The 27971-nt window shown below is 41.5% G+C and overlaps 1 protein-coding gene across 1 annotated transcript; it reads right to left on the bottom strand.

The window, feature by feature from the left end:
- Positions 1–352: 352 nt before the first annotated feature.
- On the bottom strand, positions 353–26642 carry ppp1r14d (protein phosphatase 1 regulatory inhibitor subunit 14D). Its single transcript, XM_067454895.1, has 4 exons — positions 26184–26642; positions 4879–4959; positions 2440–2472; positions 353–1199 (listed from the first exon to the last, which is right to left on the bottom strand). Exons 1-4 carry the CDS (start codon positions 26355–26357, stop codon positions 1131–1133), a joined length of 357 nt encoding a protein of 118 aa, XP_067310996.1. The 5' UTR covers positions 26358–26642; the 3' UTR covers positions 353–1130.
- Positions 26643–27971: the final 1329 nt, after the last annotated feature.

Genomic DNA, 27971 nt, shown 5'->3' with positions numbered 1-27971 from the left:
TTTATCTATTGCTGCTAAATGTTGAGAATGAATGCTGAAAGGGTTAGTTCAGCCAAAAATGAAACCAAGCCTATGATTTACTCACCCTCAGGTCATTATAGGTGTTTATGACATTCTTCTGTCAGACAAATACAATCAGAGTTATATTTAAAAAGTCCAGGCTAACGTAAATCCCAGCAGTAGTTGTAGTTGTGTTTGAAGTCCGTAAAAAATGCAGCTGTCCGTCAAATAACGCGCTCCACACGGCTCCGATGGGTTAATAGAGCCTTCTGATTCCAATCGATGCGTTTGTGTAAGAAAAATATCTATCTTAAAAACGTTATAAAGGAAACCTGCCTTGAAGTCTTCCATTGTAACCCACGGCTGTTTAAGCCACGATGGCGCCAGCGTTAAGCACAGAAGTAGTACCGGTCAAGATAACTCGTAGTACCCGGATGAGCGGATGTTATCTGGAAATAACATACCACTGGAATGCGCGATTGACCAATCAGAATTGAGTATTTCACAGAGCCATGTAATAATGTGTTTGAAAGCATATTTTAATTGATCGTTTATATGTAGTAATGTTGACAGACCCCCATAAACCTTCATTGTAAGTTAATTAGCATGCATATTTTCTTCATTTTGTACATTTGAACCCAGAATATTCCACACTTGTGTCTTTTAAAGTGAAGAACTGAAATCAGATATCCCGGATTCTTAATTTAATATCAAGAACTGAACGTATGCTCTTATTCTAAAATCTTAAAATAGTTTATTGTTACATACAACACTTGTCAGAACAAAATATATATAAATAGAGAACAAAATGTACGTGTCACAAAAAAAAAAGAAAACCTTTTTGAGTAATGATATGCAATCTGCAATGCAACTCTACATGTGCTTGGAGAAACTGTACAGAAATATTAGTGGTCAAAAACACAGTTTATGGAAGCTTCCGTCATTGAGCTGTGTGTGCAGTGAATTATTACAGTCCTACTGTAGAAACATCCACAGACAGACACTCAACGCTCTACACATACTGAGCGGTTTGGGGGCGGGGCTGTCAGGGAGGAGGCGGGGCTGAAGGGGTGGAGGCGGGGCCATGGGCGGTTCACCTCATCAGGAAAAATCCAGACTTTGACCTAACACTATTTCTTCAGAGATCCTGACATCTTACGGAGTCCCTTCATCCGATACAGCAGCCCGTTGATGAAGTCCTGTGGAGTTCAAATCAGAGCGGATAGCAGTTCAAACCATCTCTGCTGATAAAACATATTGAACATCACGAAATCGCCAACTAAAGGCCATTTCCACCCAGAAAATAATAATGATAATTATGAACAATCGAGATTAGGACCAAATGACCAATAAATGAATTGCCAACTCAAAATGATGGCATACCAAGTCATATTAATAAGATGAAAAGTCTAAATTATGGCATAGCAAGTTATAACTATGATTTAAAAAAGTGGAAAGTATGTGTACTAAGTCAAAATTATGACATGACTATGACATAAAAATGTAGATCTGATCATCTGACTGACCAGTGTTTGTCCTTCAGCCCAAACACATTCTGTACTGACACACACACACACACACACACACACACACACACACACACACACACACTAGGACAGTCATAAACTGCACCTTTAGTCATGTTTTTTTGTAGCATTTACTTTTATCTTCTTTTTTTATCTGAATTATTTAGCTTTATTTGATTATTTTATGGTATTTAATTTATTTTATTGTCTTTGATCTTATTTTGCTTTTATTTTATTGTTTTACTTTTTTATTATTTAATATTATCTTATTTAATTTATTATTGTATTTTGCTTTATATGTAATTTTGTAAATGTAATATCTTATTTTTTATCTTAATTGTTTTGCTGTTATTTTATTTTATTTTGCTTTTCTTTGTTTTTATTGTATCTATTTATTTATTTTTTAAATAAATTATATATTAATTATATATTTTTTAATTAATATATATTTAAAATATATATTTTTACTTTATATTATCTTACATATTAATGAGATTAAAAGTCCAAATTATGATATACTAAATCATAAATGACATAAAAATGTAAATTATTAGATAAAAGTCACTATTATGAGATCATATTTACTATATACTAAGTCATATTTATGACATAAAGTTTAATTATGAGACAAAAAAAGTCTCAGTTATGACATAGTCATAGTATTTGTCAGAGGTCATAATTTCTGCTTTTTTCTCTTATGACTTAGTATGTCATAATTCTCATTTACCCAAAACTGAATTGAGCTGAATAGTCACTATCGTCTTTAAATATTTGTAAATGCAACATTAATAATGTTATTCCGTTGTTTCTTACTGTGAAGCTGCCACAGAAATAAAGCTGACGACTTATTGTAAAGCATGAACAACTGGTTAATAACTGGAAGTGTTGGTGCTGTTTGTAAAGTCGCTCTTACCTCCTTTGGCTTTCCACATTCTTGCAAAAGCTCCTGTTAAAACACAGAACAGCAGAAACATGCATTATATTTGTCTTCTGCAACCAACTTAAAGCTAAAGCTTCCAGAAGGTTTCACAGCGAGGATATCAAAGAAGAACCTTTTCCTTTCCCCAAAGAACATCTTAAAGCGGCGGTTCTGTGGTTTTTTTTCAGGTTTTGTTGTGTTTAACGCATGCTCGTCGGAAGCAAATAAACAGTGGGTGGGTCAGTAGCGGCTAAGACAAATAATGATAGGTGGGGAAATTGTTTTGCGGAGGGGTCTGGGGGTTCCCCCCTCAGAAAAAAAATGATTTCATAGATGTGATTTCCTGCATTATGGTGCGTTTGAGGCCATATCCCTTTCCTGTACCAAAAAAGACCTCAAACCAGTCAATACCAATAGTCTAATAAAAAGGCTATATTCATTTAACTGCCATAGACATCAACAGTTTCACAGATAATGATAATGAACAAGTTGCATGTTTTTTATTCTCCGTATCCAGACAGAAAAAGTGCCGTTTACTAAACGATTGATTGGACCAGCCAAAATGACAGAAATCACCGTATTATTCACGGTGGCTATAGAGTAGTGGTTAGAGACACGCGGCATCAAGTTTTGACGCATATCGATCAGAGGTTCGAATCCGCCTTTTGCCACACTCGCTCTACTCCCTTTCCCCATCACATATCAGATCGGAAAGGTATTTATTTTCAATAAAAAAAGAGAAACTATTAGGGTCAGGACTCGTGAGCCGCTTCACTGAACTGCTGTGATCAGAGCCAATCAGAGCAGAGCTCAACATTAATATTCATGACTCTTCCAAATAAGGCAAAAACAGAGCATTACATCCTAGGGACAATTTATAGGGTTGTAAATGGACCTGTAAAACTGTATCTGGACATTTTTTTTCCCTTAAATAAGCCACAAACCCTCTATGTAGATATCAGAGAACAATTAAACATGTTGTTTCAAATAATTCTAGGGCACCTTTAATACACCGTATTTTTCTTCTATTCTCCCTTTATTCCACACCGCTGTCTCCACTGTCCTTTGAACAGCTTGTTTGCTTCCTGCTTCTATGAATCTCATTCCTCCGAAAAACGCAATGGTCTTAGATCGGTTAGATGGCCAAATGTAGTTTCCTGTAATTTTATTGGCTGAAGTGCCAAGCACAGGTTGTCATGGAAACGCCACGCCCCTTCCCGTTACGGGCAGAACTCACATCTGCAGAGACTAGCAAGGGTTTATGATGTCACCAACCTCGACAAGAAGCTCGTTGTAGTCCAAATCGGCCATTTTTGTAGGCAATAAACTGCCATAACTTTAAAAGACAATAGGTGTTTCTCAATGTCAAGGATGCTTCCTTGGAAGGACTGATCCTTCCAAGTCACTTCCTTCAGAGGCTAGGCGAGGCTTCTCTTTAGCATTCGGAGAACACGTAAATGGAACAGGCTAGCAAGTGCACGTCATTGCGTCATTATGTCAGTGAAAAGGTCCGTTGGCCATCAATAATGTTATGTGTAACGTTATTTGTATTATTATTTTTTTATATCAATACAGTAGTAATTTGTACCGGCATTTAAACATTAAACTTTACTTATATTGACTACGGTTATAACAAATGTTTGGTAACTTAAATAAAAGCATTGTGGCAAGCAGCGAGGTGAGGGACCGTGAGAGCGGGCCGGTGGAGTGATAATGAGCGGCAGCTGATCGCCACCACACCGGTCTCGGCTCACGGGAGTGACGGGAGTATAATTGGAGGAGCGTGGAAGACGAGAGAGGACTGTTTATGTTTTATTATGTGTGTGCGGGCAGTCGCCCGCGTTACTTTCGTTTTGTTTATTATTTTATTATAAAGTTGTTGAACGTTCGCCGGTTCCCGTCTCTTTCCTTCCCATCTACAAACCCCGATACAAGCATATTTGCCCCATTCACGCTCCGACTCCGGGAACGTCTGAAGATAGCAAAGCTGCGCGCATAGGATTGTGGGTGATTTGAGAACGCGAAGAGCGCGAAGGCTACTCATGTGCATCCTTTCCTGTATATGACATATTTTTCGAACGAAGGACTCAGTCCTTGGTTGAAATTCTGAGGATCCTCGACATTGGAACAGTCCTTCGTCGGATGTCGATAACGTAGCATCCTTGGAATTCTGGCTTCCGAGGATCCTTCCTTGACATTGAGAAACGCCTAATATCTCCGTTTGCATTGAACATTCAGCGCTGTAACTTTGCAGATACTGTTTATGCTTAAGCAGAGACATTACACACTAACTACAGTTAAACAAGTCAAAACGCATGCAACCACCCCTTTAAACAATGTAAATATCCCTTTTTCACTTCGTGGAATGGAAAGATTCGTTGGATGTGAATAAAGAAGGTTTATTTTGAAGCAGATGAAGTGAAAGTGACGCACATGCAGTCGGGATCTCTGCTCTTCATCTGTCAGCTCCAGAAGTTCATCGATGTCGATCTCCAGCTCCGGGATCTCCTCCTCCTGCACACACACAAGCAGTCCATTACGCTCATTATTGCATTTACCCGCTTTTTTAAATTGCAAAACAAATCTGTTATTAATTATGAAAGTTGCTTGTCCAGAGATGCTGCGGAAGTCATAAACATCCCCTTCTGATCTGAGCCCAGTTTTAATGTGTCCAACTAATAAATGATGCTGGAAATGCAGCCAACCCTGTGAGAGTCACACTATAAGAAAATCTGATTATGAGGCTCTCATGGGCATCGGATTCTATTAAAGCTTACGGTGAGATTATACAAACACAGGGTTAAAAACAACCCAATGGCTGGGTAAATATAGGACAGAACACAAGCTCATTTAAAAAATATTAGAAGTAAAAAAAATAATCTAAGTCATTACGTCTGACCCGGGATCTGTGTAGCACAAAAACTACCCAAACACTGGGTTGTTACGTCTGACCCGGGATCTGTGTAGCACAAAAACTACCCAAACACTGGGTTGTTACGTCTGACCCGGGATCTGAGTAACACAAAAACTACCCAAACACTGGGTTGTTACGTCTGACCCAGGATCTGAGTAACACAAAAACTACCCAAACACTGGGTTGTTACATCTGACCCAGGATCTGAGGAACACAAAAACTACCCAAACACTGGGTTGTTACGTCTGACCCAGGATCTGTGTAACACAAAAACTACCCAAACACTGGGTTGTTACGTCTGACCTAGGATCTGAGGAACACAAAAACTACCCAAACACTGGGTTGTTATTTCTGACCCAGGATCTGAGTAACACAAAAACTACCCAAACACTGGGTTGTTACGTCTGACCCAGGATCTGAGTAACACAAAAACTACCCAAACACTGGGTTGTTACGTCTGACCCAGGATCTGAGTAACACAAAAACTACCCAAACGCTGGGTTGTTACTTCTGACCCAGGATCTGAGTAACACAAAAACTACCCAAACACTGGGTTGTTACGTCTGACCCAGGATCTGAGTAACACAAAAACTACCCAAACACTGGGTTGTTACATCTGACCCAGGATCTGAGGAACACAAAAACTACCCAAACACTGGGTTGTTACGTCTGACCCAGGATCTGTGTAACACAAAAACTACCCAAACACTGGGTTGTTACTTCTGACCCAGGATCTGAGTAACACAAAAACTACCCAAACACTGGGTTGTTACGTCTGACCCAGGATCTGGGTAACACAAAAACTACCCAAACACTGGGTTGTTACGTCTGACCCAGGATCTGAGTAACACAAAAACTACCCAAACACTGGGTTGTTACGTCTGACCCAGGATCTGAGTAACACAAAAACTACCCAAACGCTGGGTTGTTACGTCTGACCCAGGATCTGAGTAACAAAAAAACTACCCAAACACTGGGTTGTCACGTCAGGATCTTAAGAGTGTGTGGATAATCTACAGTCTTCCAGATATTTAAATGTGATTTATTATGCTTTAGCTTCTTCCTCTTAGTGTTTGTCATGTATCATGCATGAGACTGATCTTTCAGATGTAGCTCAGAGTGTCTGCTGGAGTCTCTAATGGCATCCGCTCCTAAAAGCCTCAGGAATGAGAGAGAGAAGAGCAATGACGACCCCCAGAGTGACGCCGCTTACCAACCGCACGATTAATCGCTGCACACATGAATATTACAGGAGCTCCGAGATGAGAACTTTAGAGGAACTGCAGCGTTTGCAGGACACTAATTACTAATTACCCCGCGGGGCAGTTTCTAACGAGCTGATGTTTCTATTAGGAAACCTTTACAGCCTTGACGTCATACCTGTCATTTATTCAAACAGAACTATGGAATATCATGATGTTTATATTGGCAATATGATGAAGAACAGACATTCATGAATGCCCTGAAGTCAGTGTTAACTAAATCTAAAACCCTAAAATAATTAAAGTAACGCTGAGAAAATATATACATATTAGATGAAAAAAACGCTAAAAAAAGTGTTTTATGAAAATGCGAAATATTGCATTGACAAGTAGGCTAATAAAATGAAAATAAGTTGAAATATTAAAATGATTAACACTAAAATGTAAATAAACATTTAGCACAAATTTAAACTAAAAGGTAATTTGAAATATGAATGCATGAATTAATATTTCTGAAATTAATTAATATAATATAAATAATTATTATAAATCTAAAATAATCTAAAATTATTATAAATCTAAAATAAATACTTTACAACTAATAATAGTTTACAACTGATTAATTCAAGAAAAAAATATGAGTGTTTTAAAAATGTTATAATAATGTCAAAAGCACAACTAATAAACATTTAAAATATGAATGCATTAATGAATACATTAATAAATCTGAAATAAAATAAAGATTTTGCTTTAAAACTTAAAAAAAAATAAGTTGGACTAAATCTGAACAAATAAAGCAATATATATATATATATATATATATATATATATATATATATATATATATATATATATATATATATATATATATATATATATATATATATATATATATATATATATATATATATATAAGCATGACAAAAGCACACATTTAAACTTAAATTTAAACTAAAAGCTCCCTAAATATGCTCTAAATATGAATGCATGAATTAATATTTCTAAAATTAATTAATATAATACAGCTCCTGATCTCTTTAGCTCTGCTAGCGCTAGCATGTGGGTGTGTTGTGTTTTGTCTGAATGAGATTTCGCGGGATGTCGGGCGGCTCTTATTCCCTAATGTGGATCCGTTACTAATCTGATCTTCCTTCCCAGGTTTCCTGCCGGGACACAAAAAACATCTTCACATAATGTGGAAATATTATCCAGAAGCGCTGCTGGATCTGTGACTGTGGAGGATATGAGTGCAAACACAAGACCATCCATACAAAACAACACATCAGTTCCGCCAACTTTAGCTTAAAGACGGGTTTGTTCAAAATTAACAACATTTAAAGCTGCAGTGTGTAGGATTTATGAGGAGCTATTGACAGAAACGCAATAGTATAAAGACCTTACAATCACCTAAAGGATTAGTAGGAACACCTGTTCAATTTCTCATTAATGCAATTATCTAATCAGCCAATAATTTGCAGGCATTTGCTTCAGTGCATTTAGGGGTGTGTTCCTGCTCAAGACAATCTCCTGAACTCCAAACTGAATGTCAGACTGGGAAAGAAAGGCGATTTAAGCGCGGCATCGTTGTTCGTGTCAGAGGGGCCGGTCTGAGTATTTCACAATCTGCTCAGTTACTGTGATTTTCACACACAACCATTTCTAGGGTTTACAAAGAATGGTGTGAAAAGGGAAGAGCATCCAGTATGCAGCAGTCCTGTGGGAGAAAATGCCTTGTTGATGCTCGAGGTCAGAGGAGAATGGGCCGACTGATTCAAGCTGATAGAAGAGCAACTTTGACTGAAATAACCACTTGTTACAAACGAGGTATGCAGCAAAGCATTTGTGAAGCCACAACACACACAACCTTGAGGCGGATGGGCTACAACAGCAGAAGACCCCACCGGGTACCGCTCATCTCCACTACAATTAGGAGAAAAAGAGGCTACAATTTGCATGAGCTCACCAAAATTGGACAGTTGAAGACTGGAAAAATGTTGCCTGGTCTGATGAGTCTCGATTTCTGCTGAGACATTCAGATGGTAGAGTCAGAATTTGGAGTAAACAGAATGAGAACATGGATCCATCATGCCTTGTTACCACTGTGCAGGCTGGTGGTGGTGGTGTAATGGTGTGGGGGATGTTTTCTTGGCACACTTTAGGCCCCTTAGTGCCAATTGGGCATCGTTTAAATGTCACGGCCTACCTGAGCATTGTTTCTGACCATGTCCATCCCTTTATGACCACCATGTCCCCATCCTCTGATGGCTACTTCCAGCAGGATAATGCACCATGTCACAAAGCTCCAATAATTTCAAATTGGTTTCTTGAACATGACAATGAGTTGACTGTACTAAAATGGCCGCCACAGTCACCAGATCTCACCCCAATAGAGCATCTTTGAGATGTGGTGGAACGGGAGCTTCGTGCCCTGGATGTGCATCCCACAAATCTCCATCAACTGCAAGATGCTCTCCTATCAATATGGGCCAACATTTCTAAAGAATGCTTTCAGCACCTTGTTGAATCAATGCCACGTAGAATTAAGGCAGTTCTGAAGGCGAAAGGGGGTCAAACACAGTATTAGTTAGCCTGACAAGCCAGACCCACATCAAGATGTTTGGTCTGGAAACTCACCATAGACAGGGCTCAGTCCGAGGGGCGGGATAAACGGTTGTCTTTCAAACTCCCTCTGCACGCGATAGGATAGCGGTACACCAACCGGAGCAACGACGGTGAAGGGGAGCTCGCTCCTCGCTGACTGATTAAACATTCGCCGTATCCGGTCGGCTAAACTCTGAACACATCTTCCCTTTTTAAGAATGACTTCAGTGCCGCTCTTTGTTCTTTTCTCAGAGAAAAGCTTAACTCCAAGTCTTCCGGAGGCGCGGGCAGAGCTGATTCGAAAGACCGCCGCAGTTCGCCAGTTTCTGTGTTTACTAGAAGACTGTGTTACTAGAAGCACGCAAACGCATCTCGGCCGTCGTCATTATGGCCCCGCCCGCCGACTCTTTAGCCTACCTCGCCTACCTACACGATGTGATTGGGCCGTCCAGATTCTGAGGAATACAGCTCAGATAGGAATTGAGACTTGCGGACAAATTAAATTTGCTGCCGCTAGGGTGCGTCTAGATTTCTAGGCTAAGTATTAGTATGGTTTTCCTAATGATCCTTTAGGTGAGTGTATAGAATAATCCGTCATGTTTTTATTACCTTAGAATGAGCCATTTCCATCTACACACACCGCGGGTCCCCTTACAGTGAAGTCGCCATTTTGCGCCGCCATATTTTTACGGTAGCCCTAAAGGGATAAACTTCTCTACAGAGTGCTAGTCACACTCTGCTTTCTCAGACAACGACATATTTGTCCTGTGGGCCACCGTAGCGTCTCTATGTGCTTCAAAAGGGAGGGGTGAGCAGCGTGTGATTGCAATTCACAAGCTCACCTCTAGATGCCGCTATAATCATCACACTGCACCTTTAATAAACAGTCAATATTATTAACCCTTATCGCCCAAAACGTGTTTTTGTTTTACCCTGATTAACCATGTTAAACAATGCTAATAACATGCTAATTAATGCTAACAAAATGATAAAACATGTCAACAAACACATTTGTATTGCGTGTTAAACATGCTGGCAAAACTTGTTAATTCATGTTAACAACATCTTAAAGCATTTTAGCAGATTGTATTTGTAATGCTACTTGTGGTCAAATAAACGCAAACAAATTCATAGTAGCAGCACACTAAAACATGCTAGCAACATGCTAATTCATGTTAGCACAAAAACTAATTCATGATAATAGATTTGCTAAAACATGCTAGCAAAACATGTTAATTCATGCAAACAACATGCATGCTAATGTATGCTAGCAGCATGTTTAAACATGTTAACGAACGTATTTGTATTGCTATTTGTTGTCAAATAGACTCAAACTAATTAATGCTGGCAGCACACACTAAAAATGCTAGCTACATGTTAAATCGTGTTAACAAAATGTTAAAACATGACCAAAACATGCCATGTTATATAATGTTAACAGCATAATAAAACAAGCTAGAAAAACATACAAATTCATGCTAAAACATGTTCAACATGCATACTCATTTATGCTAGCAATGTGCTAAAACATGGTAGCAAACACGTGAATCCATGCTAACAATTTGTTGCTGACATGTTAATTCATGCTAGCAACCAAATGCTAATTCATGTCAGCAAAATGTTTCTAAAAATGCTAAAACATGAGTATTGCTACTTTTTGTCAAAAAACTCAAAGTTAAACTAATTAATGTCATATCAGAATGCAAAAACATGCTAGCAAAATGTTAAATCACGTTAACAAAATGATCATTAATGCTAGCAGCGTGCTAAAACTTGCTGGCAACATGCTAACAAACATGTTAAAACGTTACCAACATGCTAATTCATGCTAGTAATTTATTTATTTTTTGACTTTGAGTAAAAGCTTCAAACTTCAAGCTGATCAACGTTATTTTAAACTTTCAGACAATGCTTTGTCAAACCAACATCAAAGTTTGTTATCAAACTTTACTCATCTAGTTAATTTTATTATTATTCTCAGAACATAATAAGAAGAAATCATGTTGTGTGTGTCCATATAATGGAGCCCTTCTTCAAGCTTCATAAAATAAGTCCACGCAACTTTGAAATTTCTCCTTTTGTGTTCTGAAAATGAATGAAGTTCACACAGCCTTGTACAAACACAAATGACTTTAAGTGTAAAAGTTGAGTGTTGTGTGAGAGACATGAAGCCATGTGTCTTTTAACCTAGAAAGCCCCCCCCCCCACCCCCACCCACACACCACCCATACGTCCTTTGAAATAGTTTCTCTGAACTCATACTCATATATCATGTTAATAAGAGACAAAAACTTGTGATTTGAAAAGGTAAGGCAGAGTGACTGCAGGCTCCAGTGAGGTCACGCATAAATTAGAGATGCTCATGAATAATGAAGCGGTTGACAAAGTGGGCGGAGTCTTACAGGCTTCCACACGGAAGTGTCAGAGAACCTGCAGATTGAAACTCTTCCGCCGGGCCATGAAATATTCATCAGTCAGCATCGCCTAAACGTAGACAAACGCACCGCCACTCCCAGCTCACTGAGTACAGTAGGATCTGCAAATACACTATGAGGATCCACTATACATGTATTAATGCATAAGTAGGCAAGAACATTGTTTTTCATGCACCATTCAAAATTTCCAGTATGTGTTGATCAGACTAAGGGGTTGGGGGGGAACTCATCCAAAATAGTTTTTATTTTATTGCACTTTAAATTTTAATACGGGCGGTGATTATTAGTCAGAAATCTCCACTTCAGCAGCTTTACTTGATAGTTTTATTCATATCTATATTCTAATGGTTTGTTCATATTCATAAAACATAGTGACAGTGTATTTCATTTCTGTCTGTTGATGGTGTTTTCTGATTTTTAGAGTGATAAAAAGAGAATGAATTGTGATCCTGGCTTATCCAATGTTCATATTTCTGCTCTGGAATGGGTCATTCTATAATTTAGGGTACATTTAATGTCCATTGATGATATATGTTTTCTAACAATTTTGGGCAAGTATTTTAACCCCTTTACTGTCGCCCACCGTTTTGAGAATAGACGTGGAAATGCACTATCCTCCAAACGTAAATGTTGTAATTCAAGCATGCTTTAGAATATAGACCTAAAAAAGACACTCAGCAGATTATTACTGAAGTGAAAGCACTTCAAAAAATGTAGGTATGAAAAAGTTATGGAAGTTTAAATTTACTGTAAATTAAACATAGGCCTACTGTTATATAAAATATGTATTTTAAAACAACAACAAAAAATACTATAATATTATAAAGCCATGTGTCTAACCAAGTTGTGTTCCAAATTTTAAAGCTACACTGTGTGATATTTTCCTCCATCTAGCGGTGTAAAGGTTTATGACCATCCAGTGTATATTAGTTTCTGTTCCTCTCAATTCTGATTTCGTTTTAACTCGTACAGTGGCCGATTTAGTCCAAGATTAACATGGCAATCCCCCTCTTCACATTCGACACGGTGCCATCGAGTGTTAAAATGCGAAAGGCGAAGCTTGAATTTACGGGTATGTCCCTCTTTGGCTACTGTACTTTCAAGATGGAGGAGCAACATGGCGACCGGCATTCGAACCCCTCACCCGTATGTATTTTCAATGGCATATTATAAACTTACGAGAATACTTTATTACTTGAAAGAAGTAAATATACATTAATGAGCACATATATTTTTGAAAGACCTAAGTGTTTTTAGCTAAGAATAAACAAAAAAAGTTACACAGTGTAGCTTTGAACTTATCACAAAAATTAAAGTTCCCATGAGATTTTATTTAGGCGCAGTACCAAAGATATCCATTGGGTGTCAAACACATCCCATTGATTGTTTTAATGGATTCTCCTGTAACAAATTATTACATTTCTGTCCAAATGTCACTTCTATCACAAAATATGAGAACCGTGAGACAAACTGAAACTGAACTGAATTGTTTATCCCAAAACCATCTGACCAGCATCATGTGGTGTCGTTTTCTTCTGCGGTAGATGAACACATTATGGTAAATGTCCTCTTAATTTTTCTATATTTTATCTCCAATGACCTAGTGTCAAAGAGTACATTAAGTCTATGTGTACATTGGCATGGTTTGCAATATTTGTATGATTTTATTTCAAATAGATATTAAAATGTGAGGTTAGCCTGATCAGGAAAATAACATTTGGTTGGCCAGACTGGAGGTTTGCATGACAGTCTTAAAACTATCAACATTATCAAAAGTAGATTTTTTATAAAAAATGTTCTTGTCCTCGGTGAGGAGAATTTTACTTGAATATTTGCAACAACAAAAAAAAACTTTTAAAATAATATCTGTGTATATATTGCAAAATAGACCAAATTGAATATAGCACTTAATCAGATGTAGTGGCATAGAGTTTGTTCGTACCATTGACAAACATCTTTTTTTTGCAATATCAAATTGTTGTTTAATGATTAAGCTTTGCAACTACAAGAAAGATTACACTGATAAAATACACTGATCAGTGAACATGTGAAGTGAATAACACTGATGATCTCTTCATCACGGCTCCTGTTAGCGGGTGGGATATATTAGGCAGCAAGTGAACATTTTGTCCTCAGAGTTGATGTGTGTGAAGCAGGAGAAATGGGCAAGCGTAAGGATTTGAGTGAGTTTGACAAGGGCCAGATTGTGACGGCTAGACGACTGGGTCAGAGCATCTCCAGAACTGCAGCTCTTGTGGGCTGTTCCCGGTCTGCAGTGGTCAGTATCTATCAAAAGTGCTCCAAGGAAGGAACAGTGGAGAACCGGCCACAGGGTCATGGGCGGCCAAGGCTCATTGATGCACGTGGGGAGCGAAGGCTGGCCCGTGTGGTCCGATCAAACAGACGAGCTACTGGAGCTCAAACTGCTCCAGAAGTTAATGCTGGTTCTGATAGAAAGCTGTCAGAATACACAGAGCAGCTCAGTTTGTTGCGTATGGGGCGGCATAGCCGCTGACCAGTCAGGGTGACCTCTGACCCCGCCGAAAGCACCAACAGTGGCACGTGAGCATCAGAACTGGACCACGGAGCAATGGAAGAAGGTGGCCTGGTCTGAGGAATCACGTGTTCTTTTACATCACGTGGATGGCCGGGTGTGTGTGTGTGTGTGTGTGTGTGTGGCTTACCTGGGGAACACATGGCCCCAGGATGCACTATGGGAAGAAGGCGAGCCGGCGGAGGCAGTGTGATGCTTTGGGCAATGTTCTGCTGGGAAACCTTGGGTCCTCCATCCATGTGGATGTTACTTTGACACGCTCCACCTACCTAAGCATTGCTGAGACCATGTTCAGCCTTTCATGGAAACGGTATTCTGATGGCTGTGGCTCTTCCAGCAGGATAATGCTCCTGACACAAAGCACAAATGCTTCAGGAATGGTTTGAGGAGCTCAACAACGAGTCTGAGGCGTTGACTCGGCCTCCAGATTCCCCAGATCTCAATCCAATCGAGCATCTGTGGGATGTGCTGAACAAACAAGTCCGATCCATGGAGGCCCCACCTCTCAACTTAAAGGATCTGCTGCTAACATCTTGGTGCCAGATACCACAGCAGACCTTCAGGGGTCTAGAGGAGTCCATCAGAGACGGGTCAGAAAAAGGGGGACCAACACAATATTAGGAAGGTGGTCATAATGGTATGCCTAATCAGTGTATATTGAGAAAGAATTTGTTTTTACACTTTCTTGCTGATGTGACTAGTATGCAAATTAGTGCATGTTTAATTAGATTTGCATATTTAAACATAACATTTCAGAAAACCTTAAAAAATCTTTCATGTGATTAATCAGCTGGGGCAGTATGATGATGATATAGTTAATCAGTGCATATTCGCTTTGCCTTTTATATCTTCAGTGTTGATGGATTATATCAGTGAGATGCACAAGAGCCACAGAACACATGAAAGCTTTAAATGGAGCTGCTTTAGCATGTATTTAGGACACAGCAGACGTTTCCCCCTCAAAGCCTGCTCCATTTAAATCCCCTAGAAAATAAAGATTAACGCCAGTGTTTCTGTACATGTGTGTTTGTCAGCAATCAGTCTGTGTGAGAGATGCTGGACATCTGCCACCACACTCAACACTTTCTTACACACACACACACCATGCTGAAAGATCTCCACCGCTGAATGCTTGAATGTCCCACATGTCCTTGAGCGCTTGAGTTTAACAGTAACAGGGTCAGACATTAACCCGGACCGACCCGCGTGTTTATAATGTGGGAGCTGAAATCATTTCCTCTGTTCTTGTAATCTGTTATCTAACATTTGATTTATTCTCATCTATTTTCGTTCTGAATGGTGACGTTTAGTGACCTCGCTGTGTTTCAGAGGTGAGCGTTGTTGAATGTCCCAGATATGTTTCATATCAAGTTATGAAGACGTTATTCTGTGAACATTCAATGTTTTAAAGAAAAACTTTCTGTTTTAGCATTCATCACACATTATGGGATTGTTTTAAATGTTCTCTGAGCAAGTAGCAACATTTAAAAAACAGACAAACGTTAGAATGTAAAACAAAAACTGAATGATATATGATTTTTTTTATGCTACTGTTTTGAGAACATTATTAAAGGTGCACTATGCAACTTTCCGTCCACTAGAGGACGCCTATTCTAAACAAATGCGTAGTTTGATGACACAAAGTGTGAGCGCAGCATCTTGGGACATGAGGTCTTCACCTCACAGCCGGTGGAGAATAGGACTCAGGCAGAAATCATATTCATGGATGCGGTTATTAACGTTACTGTAGTGAAGCAGAGCAGGACCGAGTGTTGAGGAGCTGAGCACGGCCGCTGGAGCGATTGGTTATTAACGTTACTGTAGTGAAGCAGAGCAGGACCGAGTGTTGAGGAGCTGAGCACGGCCTCTGGAGTGATTGGTTATTAACGTTACTGTAGTGAAGCAGAGCAGGACCGAGTGTTGTGGAGCTGAGCACGGCCGCTGGAGCGATTGGTTATTAACGTTACTGTAGTGAAGCAGAGCAGGACCGAGTGTTGAGGAGCTGAGCACGGCCTCTGGAGTGATTGGTTATTAACGTTACTGTAGTGAAGCAGAGCAGGACCGAGTGTTGTGGAGCTGAGCACGGCCGCTGGAGCGATTGGTTATTAACGTTACTTTAGGGAAGCAGAGCAGGAGCGAGTGTTGAGGAGCTGAGCACGGCCGCTGGAGCGATTGGTTATAAACGTTACTGTAGTGAAGCAGAGCAGGACCGAGTGTTGAGGAGCTGAGCACGGCCGCTGGAGCGATTGGTTATTAACGTTACTGTAGTGAAGCAGAGCAGGACCGAGTGTTGAGGAGCTGAGCACGGCCGCTGGAGCGATTGGTTATTAACGTTACTGTAGTGAAGCAGAGCAGGAGCGAGTGTTGAGGAGCTGAGCACGGCCGCTGGAGCGATTGGTTATTAACGTTACTGTAGTGAAGCAGAGCAGGACCGAGTGTTGTGGAGCTTAGCACGTCCGCTGGAGCGATTGGTTATTAACGTTACTGTAGTGAAGCAGAGCAGGACCGAGTGTTGTGGAGCTTAGCACGTCCGCTGGAGCGATTGGTTATTAACGTTACTGTAGTGAAGCAGAGCAGGACCGAGTGTTGTGGAGCTTAGCACGTCCGCTGGAGCGATTGGTTATTAACGTTACTGTAGTGTGAAGCAGAGCAGGAGCGAGTGTTGAGGAGCTGAGCACGGCCGCTGGAGCGATTGGTTATTAACGTTACTGTAGTGAAGCAGAGCAGGACCGAGTGTTGAGGAGCTGAGCACGGCCGCTGGAGCGATTGGTTATTAACGTTACTGTAGTGAAGCAGAGCAGGACCGAGTGTTGAGGAGCTGAGCACGGCCGCTGGAGCGATTGGTTATTAACGTTACTGTAGTGAAGCAGAGCAGGACCGAGTGTTGAGGAGTTGAGCACGGCTGCTGGAGCGATTGGTTATTAACGTTACTGTAGTGAAGCAGAGCAGGACCGAGTGTTGAGGAGCTGAGCACGGCCTCTGGAGCGATTGGTTATTAACGTTACTGTAGTGAAGCAGAGCAGGAGCGAGTGTTGTGGAGCTGAGCACGGCCGCTGGAGCGATTGGTTATTAACGTTACTGTAGTGAAGCAGAGCAGGAGCGAGTGTTGAGGAGTTGAGCACGGCCGCTGGAGCGATTGGTTATTAACGTTACTGTAGTGAAGCAGAGCAGGACCGAGTGTTGAGGAGCTGAGCACGGCCGCTGGAGCGATTGGTTATTAACGTTACTGTAGTGAAGCAGAGCAGGACCGAGTGTTGAGGAGCTGAGCACGGCCGCTGGAGCGATTGGTTATTAACGTTACTGTAGTGAAGCAGAGCAGGACCGAGTGTTGAGGAGCTGAGCACGGCTGCTGGAGCGATTGGTTATTAACGTTACTGTAGTGAAGCAGAGCAGGACCGAGTGTTGAGGAGCTGAGCACGGCCGCTGGAGCGATTGGTTATTAACGTTACTGTAGTGAAGCAGAGCAGGACCGAGTGTTGAGGAGCTGAGCACGGCCGCTGGAGCGATTGGTTATTAACGTTACTGTAGTGAAGCAGAGCAGGACCGAGTGTTGAGGAGCTGAGCACGGCCGCTGGAGCGATTGGTTATTAACGTTACTGTAGTGAAGCAGAGCAGGACCGAGTGTTGTGGAGCTGAGCACGGCCGCTGGAGCGATTGGTTATTAACGTTACTTTAGGGAAGCAGAGCAGGAGCGAGTGTTAAGGAGCTGAGCACGGCTGCTGGAGCGATCGGTTATTAACGTTACTTTAGGGAAGCAGAGCAGGAGCGAGTGTTGAGGAGCTGAGCACGGCCGCTGGAGCGATCGGTTATTAACGTTACTGTAGTGAAGCAGAGCAGGAGCGAGTGTTGAGGAGCTGAGCACGGCCGCTGGAGCGATTGGTTATTAACGTTACTGTAGTGAAGCAGAGCAGGAGCGAGTGTTGAGGAGCTGAGCACGGCTGCTGGAGCGATTGGTTATTAACGTTACTGTAGTGAAGCAGAGCAGGAGCGAGTGTTGAGGAGCTGAGCACGGCCGCTGGAGCGATTGGTTATTAACGTTACTGTAGTGAAGCAGAGCAGGACCGAGTGTTGTGGAGCTGAGCACGGCCGCTGGAGCGATTGGTTATTAACGTTACTTTAGGGAAGCAGAGCAGGAGCGAGTGTTAAGGAGCTGAGCACGGCCGCTGGAGCGATTGGTTATTAACGTTACTGTAGTGAAGCAGAGCAGGACCGAGTGTTGTGGAGCTGAGCACGGCCGCTGGAGCGATTGGTTATTAACGTTACTTTAGGGAAGCAGAGCAGGAGCGAGTGTTGAGGAGCTGAGCACGGCCGCTGGAGCGATTGGTTATAAACGTTACTGTAGTGAAGCAGAGCAGGAGCGAGTGTTGAGGAGCTGAGCACGGCCGCTGGAGCGATTGGTTATTAACGTTACTGTAGTGAAGCAGAGCAGGAGCGAGTGTTGAGGAGCTGAGCACGGCCGCTGGAGCGATTGGTTATTAACGTTACTGTAGTGAAGCAGAGCAGGAGCGAGTGTTGAGGAGCTGAGCGCGGCCGCTGGAGCGATTGGTTATTAACGTTACTGTAGTGAAGCAGAGCAGGAGCGAGTGTTGAGGAGCTGAGCACGGCCGCTGGAGCGATTGGTTATTAACGTTACTGTAGTGAAGCAGAGCAGGACCGAGTGTTGAGGAGCTGAGCACGGCCGCTGGAGCGATTGGTTATTAACGTTACTGTAGTGAAGCAGAGCAGGACCGAGTGTTGAGGAGCTGAGCACGGCTGCTGGAGCGATTGTTACACACACACACACGGCTCGCAAATACTGGGACTTTTATTATGACGGGACGGGACACAGTCACCGGGCGCCACACTTCTGCTTTTTCCGGTCATGATTATAAGGTAAAGCAGCTCTGTTTATCATATTAGATACATTTAAGTGTGTTTAAAATGATGTTATGGCGTTACTCCGTGCGTTTGCTCGGCGCTGCTGTGACATGTTCACACTGCTAAGAGTAAAGCGCTTCTGCAGAATAAAACCTAGGGTAGCGCAGATATGACGCGATTGACAGGCGACTCGCTCAAACGCCAGGGTGTGAACTACGGGGGAGCTAGGGGGAGCTCGGCTCCCCTAAATAAGACATGGGCTCCCCTGAAAATGTGATTTGTGAAATTTTGGGGGGTCTCAAAAAATATTGACACTAAGCTATTTTGAGGTGCAATTTCAGTTTTGTGTAATGTGCCATCGTGGATTATTATGTGTAAAATTACTCAATAAATATAATTCATGGTTGATGGCGATCTAATTCACTTCAATAAAAATAACTATATGCTATTCTAGTCCTGACCATCAAGGTGGGGTGGCGCTGTGGTGCAAATTCCACTCGTTTATTACATTTAGTAAGAGCAAAGGAAGCGTACCCCAGGCCTTTGTGGCCGATTAGTGTTAAGTTAAGGCATGTTATTCCCAATTATGTGCAGTAGCCTAGTTGAATGGAGGAATTATGGTATTCTTTTGTCGCCTGACGAGTAACTTTAACCGTTGTTCATGTGAACTCAAAGACAGCCGAATGCTTGGTTTATAGGCTAATTGAGGGTGGCTTTTTGACTTATCAATTTGTGTTTTTTTCCTTTTTCTTCTTCATTAAAATCAAAGATGTTCATCAATGATTGTATATTAAGAGTCTCCGGAATGGCATTCGATAGATTGTCATGCTCGTCTGTGTGTGACGACTGTGTGAACGAGCCAAAAGAGAACGCACGCAAACCCCGCCTACTTTGATTTGATTGGCCATCTCAGCTCAGCTCATTGACGAGCGCCATTAGATCTGAGGCAAACCAGACAAAAATGTAACTTTTAAAACTTTTTGGCATCCTAACATATCTGTGTACTGAAGTGAAGCAGTGCAGTGCAAGAATATCAAAAATATAGGTCAATGACTATGGTGGTTACCCCCCATTCCCACCCCACCCCCATACACAAGTGGGCTCCCCCAAAGGGCCATGGTATATAGTTCGAAGACTGCTCAAACGCTATGCTGACACGTCCCAGTCCTTAGTTAAAATAGCAATTTTCTCACAATTTACAAATAGTTGGAAACATTTGGGATATTGTAGGGACTCAACTGAATAGTGCACCTTTAAAGACCAGCAAACGAACAAACTTTCTATCAACATTACTGTTCGTAACATTAAGATAACCTTGCCAGAACGTTCCCTGTTAGGTTGAATTGAACTGACATGCAGTGGATGTGGATGAATAACAAAACACTGAATGTGATAAACTCTCCAACAACTCTGGAACCTCAAACAGGAATACATATTAAAATCTGCATATTTTGTTTAAATTTTACATGTGTTCTACGGTATATTATTCTACGGTTCTACGGTATACGGTATACGGTATATTAACAGTGACCAATATCTTGTGCTTTATGTACAGCTACTTCTGTATTTAATGTTTGTTTGTTTTAATTTCAGACATAATTGTTCATATTGATCAATGTCTTTGAATTAATTGGTTTATTTGAGGAATATGATGCAATTGCAAGACAGACAGTGAGATTACATAAGAAATATACTCATAAAGGTTAGAATGCACGATATATCGGCATCGGCCAATAATTATGTTACTGGCCCTATAAGAAAATTTGTCCAATATATTAAAGCTGATAAATAATGTATTATTACCTTCAGCTGAGACACTTCAGATGCACACTGTTCATCATGATGGGTTTGAATTGATTGAAATATTCAGTTCAGAGCAACATGTGCGGCTCAAGTCTGTCATATCGGCTACAAAAAATTATAATAAGAATATCATAATTGTGTGTTTAGGGCATGGCTTTAATACTAAGACTTTTGGTTTTGTAAGCAGACTCTCAAAAATGATATAAAAACTTGGATTTAGATTTGTCGGCTTTGAAATTTTAGTTCAGTTATTGGTACTGACCAAACTTTTCATATTGGTGCATCCCTAGTAAAATGCCTGTAAAACTCTCATTTCTGGCTCTGAAGTCTTACATTTTTGATACTGAAGCAATGCAAATTTAGTAATTCATTTAGCAGATGCAACTTGCATTGTATTCAAGCTATGCATTTTGTTCAGTTTATGCATTCTCTTTCTAGCATCATGCTCTTTTCTGGTACAACGAAAGAAAGCTTTACCCAAGTATACGGCCTGCTGTCATATGCAAGATAACATATCACGAAAACACATGGTGCAGATTATCCTGTTGGGTGTGTAGGCTGTTGGTTCAAACCCCTCCAGTGCATTGAGTAAAACACCCCCATTACTCCAGGAAGCTTGTCACAGGAATAAATGAGCTGATAAATGACTAGTTATTCCTGTAGCTCAAACACTATGGATTCGATTCCCAGGGAAGGCATGAACATGAACATTAAACGCAATGCAATTCACTCTGGATAGAAGCATCTGCTAAATGCATGAGTGTAAATTAGTCTCTATTAATCTTTATTATCTAATTAGAAATGTTCAGCTGATGCACGATACTTTGACATTGACAATGAGAATCCACCATGATTTAAAAACTTGAGCATTTAACAGCAGACGACAAAACTGCAGTAGAAAAACTGAGTGTTATCATGCGTTTGGTGTGGTAGTTATCATTATAGTTATCATTCTTAGTGAGAACGTGCTTTAACAGTCTAACCACAACCATAAAGGTGCATGCAAAAGCTGCCACAGGTTTGATAAATAATTGCAAGGTGATTGTTGCGTGTGTGTGCCGAGATCGGCATTAGGCCACCTGACACCTGTCAGTTATAATCGGCACATGTGGGAGGGAATGTTGGGAGAAAACAACTTGTTTTGACCTTCTCTAATATCACCGCATCCACAGCGCACTTGAGTAAATGTCAGTGTCACATTATGTGCGATCATCACACTCATCTCATCTCATCCATGCTGCTCTGCATCCCGCTGAACCAACCGGAGCACTGTTTCCATGGTACCACGGGATGCACACCGCGCAAACAGACTCTCTGATGTAACGGGGCAGATGTTGCGCAATCCCAGATGTTTGTAACTTGTGATCACCAGCGAATGAGCGCCATCTGTGAGTCTGACGTGCTGTCATTTTCTTTTGCCCCTCAGTTTGTTAAAACAGCCAGTAATGTGCTTGGAAGGTCTGTGTATGCAACAAGCTTTGTGCAAAAATGGCTATTTGATCTGTAAAGTGTCTAATTCATAATTTTTTTGCATCTTTATAATGTTTAGGACAGAGGTGGGGAACATTGCTCCAGAAGGGCCACCCTCTTGCAGAGTTTAGCTCCAACCCTGAAAAAAACCTGCCTTTAACTTTAGTAATCCTGAAGACCTTGAATATCTTCAGATGTGTTTGATTAGGGTTGGAGCTAAACTCTGCAAGAGAGTGGCCCTTCTGGATCAACGGTCCCCACCCCTGGTTTAGGATGTTAGATCCTGAAGTTTGCCCTATGTAGACAGTACCTGCTTTTAGTAATCTTACACTTATTAGTCACATAGTAGTCTTAAAGCAGCACTCGGGGTCCCCCTACAGTTGGGAAAAAATAATGTCCTCAGCTACTGTCGTAAGCTCTGTCCTCCTACAACAGGGGATGCCATCGCGCGTGCATTTGTAGACATGACAGCCCTGATAGCCCTGAACTAGTGATACGCGGGTCGTCTCATAACCCGCGGACCCCGTATGTCTATTTAATGGTCGCGGGTGCGCGGCGGGTTGTAAAAATATATACAGTGCGGGGGGCGGGGCGGGCCAAATAACTTCATAAAAGCGTCCCGCGGGTCGGTGCAGCACTAACAGTTCCCCTGAACACTGCAGGAGGAGTTCACATGCAGGTGTTCTTCTGGTGGCGCGTGTGAAATGTCTTCATCAGGTACAGTCAGTGGCAGATGTTTCAGCAGGTCATATGAATATCATTTCATGGGTTTTATTTTTTTCAAACGCCAAATAATCACGATGCTCACGTTTACAAGCCAGCGTCATTATAGTAGTCTATTGGTTAGCGTTTTCCAGAATCTATATGATCCTTCAGTTCAGTGTTTGAGTGGTCGGTAATCACCATAACAAGCAGGACAGCATCGGTCGGGCACGCCTTCTTCAGCTCACGCCGACGAGCAAACGCTGGTCACATGTTGATCCTCGTCCTGCCTTTAATCCCATCACTTTTTCATTTCCTCTTATTGCTTTCCTCCAACAAAACCTTTTCTATCTTATTTGTCTCTGCTGCTTCGGACATGACTATATTATCCGACGAACAAAGTTGGGCTTGCACGTCCGAATTTAAGGAAGTGTGGGTGTTGGTGGAAGTGACGTATTTGCCGTAAAGCAGTCGGATTTTGTAGTTCTTTTTGTTCTCGGGTTACTACCCGAAACCCGAAGTTTAAAAGTACGATTAAAAACGATACAGACCCTGTCAGGCAATGGCAGACGTGTCATTCAACCTATTGTAAGTCGATGTATCATCACAAGAGTCTTGAAAATATATTATGAAGGTTGAAAAGTTACCTAGTGTTGCTTTAAAAGGACCCTAGACACTGTTTAGCGTCCTTTTTAGAGTACTCGCATCCTATTCCAAAAACACAGGTTTGAATCCCACTCAGAGTGGGGCGAGTAGGACCGGTTGCATTGGTGCCGTGACCCGGATGCGAGTGAGCTTTAGGGGGGAGAATGTAATGGAGCCAAGCTAGAAAGAGCTGTGCATGTAAACTTACATTTAGCATCTTTGTTAGTGCATCCGCCTCCTATGCCGAAGATGCTGGTTCAAATCCCACTCGGAGCGGGCGAGTAGAACTGGTTACATTGGTGCCTTGACCCGGATGGGAGTGAGGTTTAAGGGGGCCAAGCTACAAAGAGAGGTGTGTGTAAACTTTACTTTAGTGTCTTTGTTAGTGCACCCACCTCCTATAGTGGAGACACTATATGAATCCCGTTCGGAGCGGGGCGAGTAGGTCCAGAGGGGTTACATTTGGTGCCGTGACCCGGATGGGAGTGAGGTTTAGGGGGAAGAGTGTAATGGAGGCAAGCTAGTAAGAGTTGGACGCTAAAGGAAAGTTTACACGTAATTGTGTAGCGCACCCTCGGCCCATGCCGGAAATGCTGGTTCGAATCCCACTTGGAGCAGGACGCATAGAACCGGAGGGGTTACATTTGGTGCCGTGACCCTGATAGGAGTGAGGTTGGGGGGGAAAGTGTAACGGAGACAAGCTAGTAAGAGCTATGTATGTAAACTTCATGTTAACATATTTGTTAGCACGTCCATCACCCATTGCCGGAGTCAGTGGTTTGAATCCCACTTGGAGCAGGGCAAGTACGACCGGAGGGGTTACATTTGGTGCCGTGACCCGGATGAGAGTGAGGTTTGGGGGGAGAGTGTAGCGGAGGCAAGCTAGTTAGACCTGTGCATGTAAACCCTGTAAACCTCACTCCCCTGATCTCAAGAGACATCCAAAAGACTGACACTAGAGATTGCAGTCTTGTTGGAGAGTGTAACGGAGGCAAGCTAGTAAGAGTTGAGCAAAACTCTGCAATGTTGCCTATCCCTGTGCTAGAGATTGTGGTCCTTGTTAGCGCTTGTCTCCATTGCTAGAGACGCTGGTTTGAGTCCTGCTCGGTAGTGTTGTAGTACTCGAGACCGGTCTTGGTCTTGAGTTCAGTTTTAAGACCATTTTTTGGGTCTTGCTCTGGTCTCGGACTTGACCACATTTTTACTCTGTCGCGGACTTAGAGGACTCGTGATTTTTTCTCAAGACCAGTCAAGACAACAATTGCAAGGATATCACTAAACTGCCGATGCATTGTCTGATTTAACATCATTCATGTGATTTGATGTAAAACGTACTGCTTAAAATGCAATGAATAACTTCTTTGTAATATGATTTCTTTTGTTACTGTGCGGGTGGGTTCAAAAGCAATGCAGCATTGTCTCAAAAATGCCCAAATTAATATAAACGGCCAAAAAAATTAGAGTTAGGGTTAGGTTTTAGAGATTTAGTTTTTTATAACAGTGTCTTTAAACGTGTCTTTGCTAATTCGGCAATGTTTCATTATTAAAATAAATCAGCTGCTTTGAACAAATCAGTTGAATAAATTCTAGAAAATGAATAAATTAGATATGGATCTGGATCTTTTAGATGAATTTAAGGAGTGCTGGTCTGATCTTGGTCTTGTCTTGGTCTCAACCCCACAAAGTCTAAGTCTTGTCATGGTCTCGACTTGGTCTCGATTTAGGTGGTCTTGATGACAACACTGGACCAGAGGGGTTACATTTGGTGGCATGACATGAGCTGTGTGTGTAAACCTCACTTCCCATGAACTCAAGAGGCGGGCTAGATACTGATGCTAGATACCGCGGTCTTTAGCTTCCAATGCAAGAGACGCGGGTTCGATTCTCGCTTGGATATATATTTATATTCTGTATATGTCTTGTCATATTTATACATTTATCACAGTCTTCTGCCCTGTAGACATCCACTGTACATGCATTGCCGTTTTTTACAAACTGAGTAGGGATTCGAAATAATGGTCTGTGGTAATCGACATCATGTCACAGATTTAAACAGTGGTTCATGCAGGTGCTCATATAGATCCAGTGAAGCAAAACATACTTGTGATGTTCCTCATTTTTAAGTCGCTTTGGATTAAAGCATCTGCTAAATGAATAAATGCACATGTAGTTTATGAAGCTTTAAACTGACTCATGTTTATTTGCACGTCATGGAATAAAGTTTTATAAATGATAACAATGTTCAGGAAAAACATACTATGGTGTGATTTCTAGGAAAACTTCTCTCAATTATTCCTCCTAGACAGCCATGAGATTAAATCGAGATATTTACTGAAGTCTCAGATGTTTCTCCTTAGACCCCATGTGTGAGTTTCAGAAGAGATCTCAAAAACATCTCAGATTTGCTAATGTCAGAGATCTCAATATGAGCTCATACACTTCTCATGAAATGCTTTTCTCCTTTCAGAGAATCATCTGCTCTAAGTCACCGTCTTGCTGTTTATTTTGGTGCATTATTAACTTCTGTGTGCTGTAATGCGGCTCGTCTGTCTTACCTCGCAGTCGTACAGCAGGTGCAGCTGCCCGTCGATCCACTCCTCGATGTCCAGTCTCCTCTGGAGGTCTTTGCGGTTGTATTTGACCGTTAGTTTGCCCAGTTTGCGTTGGGGTGGCTCGTCCTCTTTGGTCTGAAACATCACTCTGGACTGGGAGCCCGGCTCCGACGCCATGCCTGCCACAACCTCACACGGACGGGGAGATGTCCAAGAGGCGGCTGTCTCTCTCTCTCTCTCTCTCTCTCTCTCTCTCTCCTCTCTCTCTCTCTCTCTCTCTCTCTCTCTCTCTCTCTCTCTCTCTCTCTCACAGATTCAAACACAGGGTCCTTCAGTCACAGTCCTGCTGTCGTTTGACTCTCTATACTGCAGTGTGTTTCTGAATCATGATCGGTTTGTTTCTGTCCAACAGCCTTTAGCGTCTGTCTTCTGTCTGCACTCTACTTACACTGCCTCTCTCGCTCCTTCCCCTCCCTCCCTCTCTCCCTCTCTCCCTCCCTCCCTCCCTCTCTCTCTCTGTCTCTCTCTCTCCTCTGACTATCTCACACCCTCCCTCTCTCTCTCTCTCTCTCTCTCTCTCTCTCTCTCTCTCTCTCTCTCTCTCTCTCTCTCTCTCTTTCTCTCTCTTTCTCTTTCCCTCCCCCTCTCCTGCATTCACTACCTACTGTCTTTATAGGCTAGTAATGAAGACGTGTTGTCGTTGTGTGTTCATGTGTGTGTTCAGGGTGAACATAGTTCAACTCAGGACTGATAACATGCAAGATCAGTGCCAGAGGTCAAAACACTTGTTAAAGCACTTGTGGCTATTACTGTAATTCATATGCAATGGGAGAGTTAAAAAAAAGTACATTTATATTTATTAATTTAGCAGATTTAAATTGTAAAAATTGATTACTTTAAAAAAAATTCACATTATCACAGATTATTCGCCATGGTTTGGTAAATAGTAATAAAATATGACTAGAACGGTGAACCAATTAGGTCAACCAATTTACTTGTAGTCACTTTTTTTTTGGGTATAATATGTCATATGTTACTTTATTTTACTGTCTTCACTTACATAAATGAACTATAGTGTCCTGCACTGGTATCTGAATAATTTTGGTTTGACTGTATATAAATAAATAGGTTGCACCCTTTACTAACTGTACATTTTATTAGATGTTTAAGGAAAATGTGAGTTCTGGGTGCTTAGAGTGTTGCTAAACTGTTGCTTGGATGTTCTGAGTGGTTGTTAGGGGGTTGCTAAGCTGTAAAAATTAATACATATATTTTTAATAAATAAATAAAGTCAGTTTTTAAAGTATTTCTAAAATATAAGTGGTGTTTGTCATTCCAAACAAAAGTTGTGAATGGTTGCCAGGGTGTTTCTATTCAGCTGATAGGACAATGGTATAAGGTTGTTAAGATATTCTGAGTTGCTAGGGTGTTTTTATTGGTTGTTAGGGTGTTGCTATGTGGTTGCCGGGGTATTCTTGGTGGCTGTAGGGCGTTGTTATAAGGTTTGCTAAGATATTCTGAGTGGCTGTTAGTTTGTTGCTGTGGTTTCTAGGGACTTCTGGGTGGTTGGTAGAGGTTTGCTTAGCTGTTCTATTGCTAGGGTGTTTTTATTGGTTGTTAGGGTGTTGCTATGTGGTTGCTAGAGTGTTCTTGGTGGCTGCTAGGGCGTTGTTATAAGGTTTGCTAAGATATTCTGAGTGGCTTTTAGTTTGTTGCTGTGTGGTTTCTAGGGACTCCTGGGTGGTTGTTAGAGGTTGCTAAGCTGTTCTATTGCTAGGGTGTTTTTATTGG

The sequence above is a fragment of the Pseudorasbora parva genome, chromosome 10 (genome assembly GCF_024679245.1).
Source record: "Pseudorasbora parva isolate DD20220531a chromosome 10, ASM2467924v1, whole genome shotgun sequence".
Lineage (NCBI taxonomy): Eukaryota > Metazoa > Chordata > Actinopteri > Cypriniformes > Gobionidae > Pseudorasbora > Pseudorasbora parva.
Note: the sequence above shows the minus strand (reverse complement) of the source record. Positions and strands in the feature narration are given on the sequence as shown.

Excerpts from the sequence above, each read along its gene's own strand:
- ppp1r14d (XM_067454895.1), bottom strand. The coding sequence starts at position 26,357 with ATGGCGTCGGAGCCGGGCTCCCAGTCCAGAGTGATGTTTCAGACCAAA. Across the intron at positions 4,960-26,183 it reads ACCTGCTGTACGACTGCGAG|GAGGAGGAGATCCCGGAGCT; the intron begins GTAAGACAGACG and ends GTGTGTGTGCAG. Across the intron at positions 2,473-4,878 it reads AGCAGAGATCCCGACTGCAT|GAGCTTTTGCAAGAATGTGG; the intron begins GTGCGTCACTTT and ends GTGTTTTAACAG.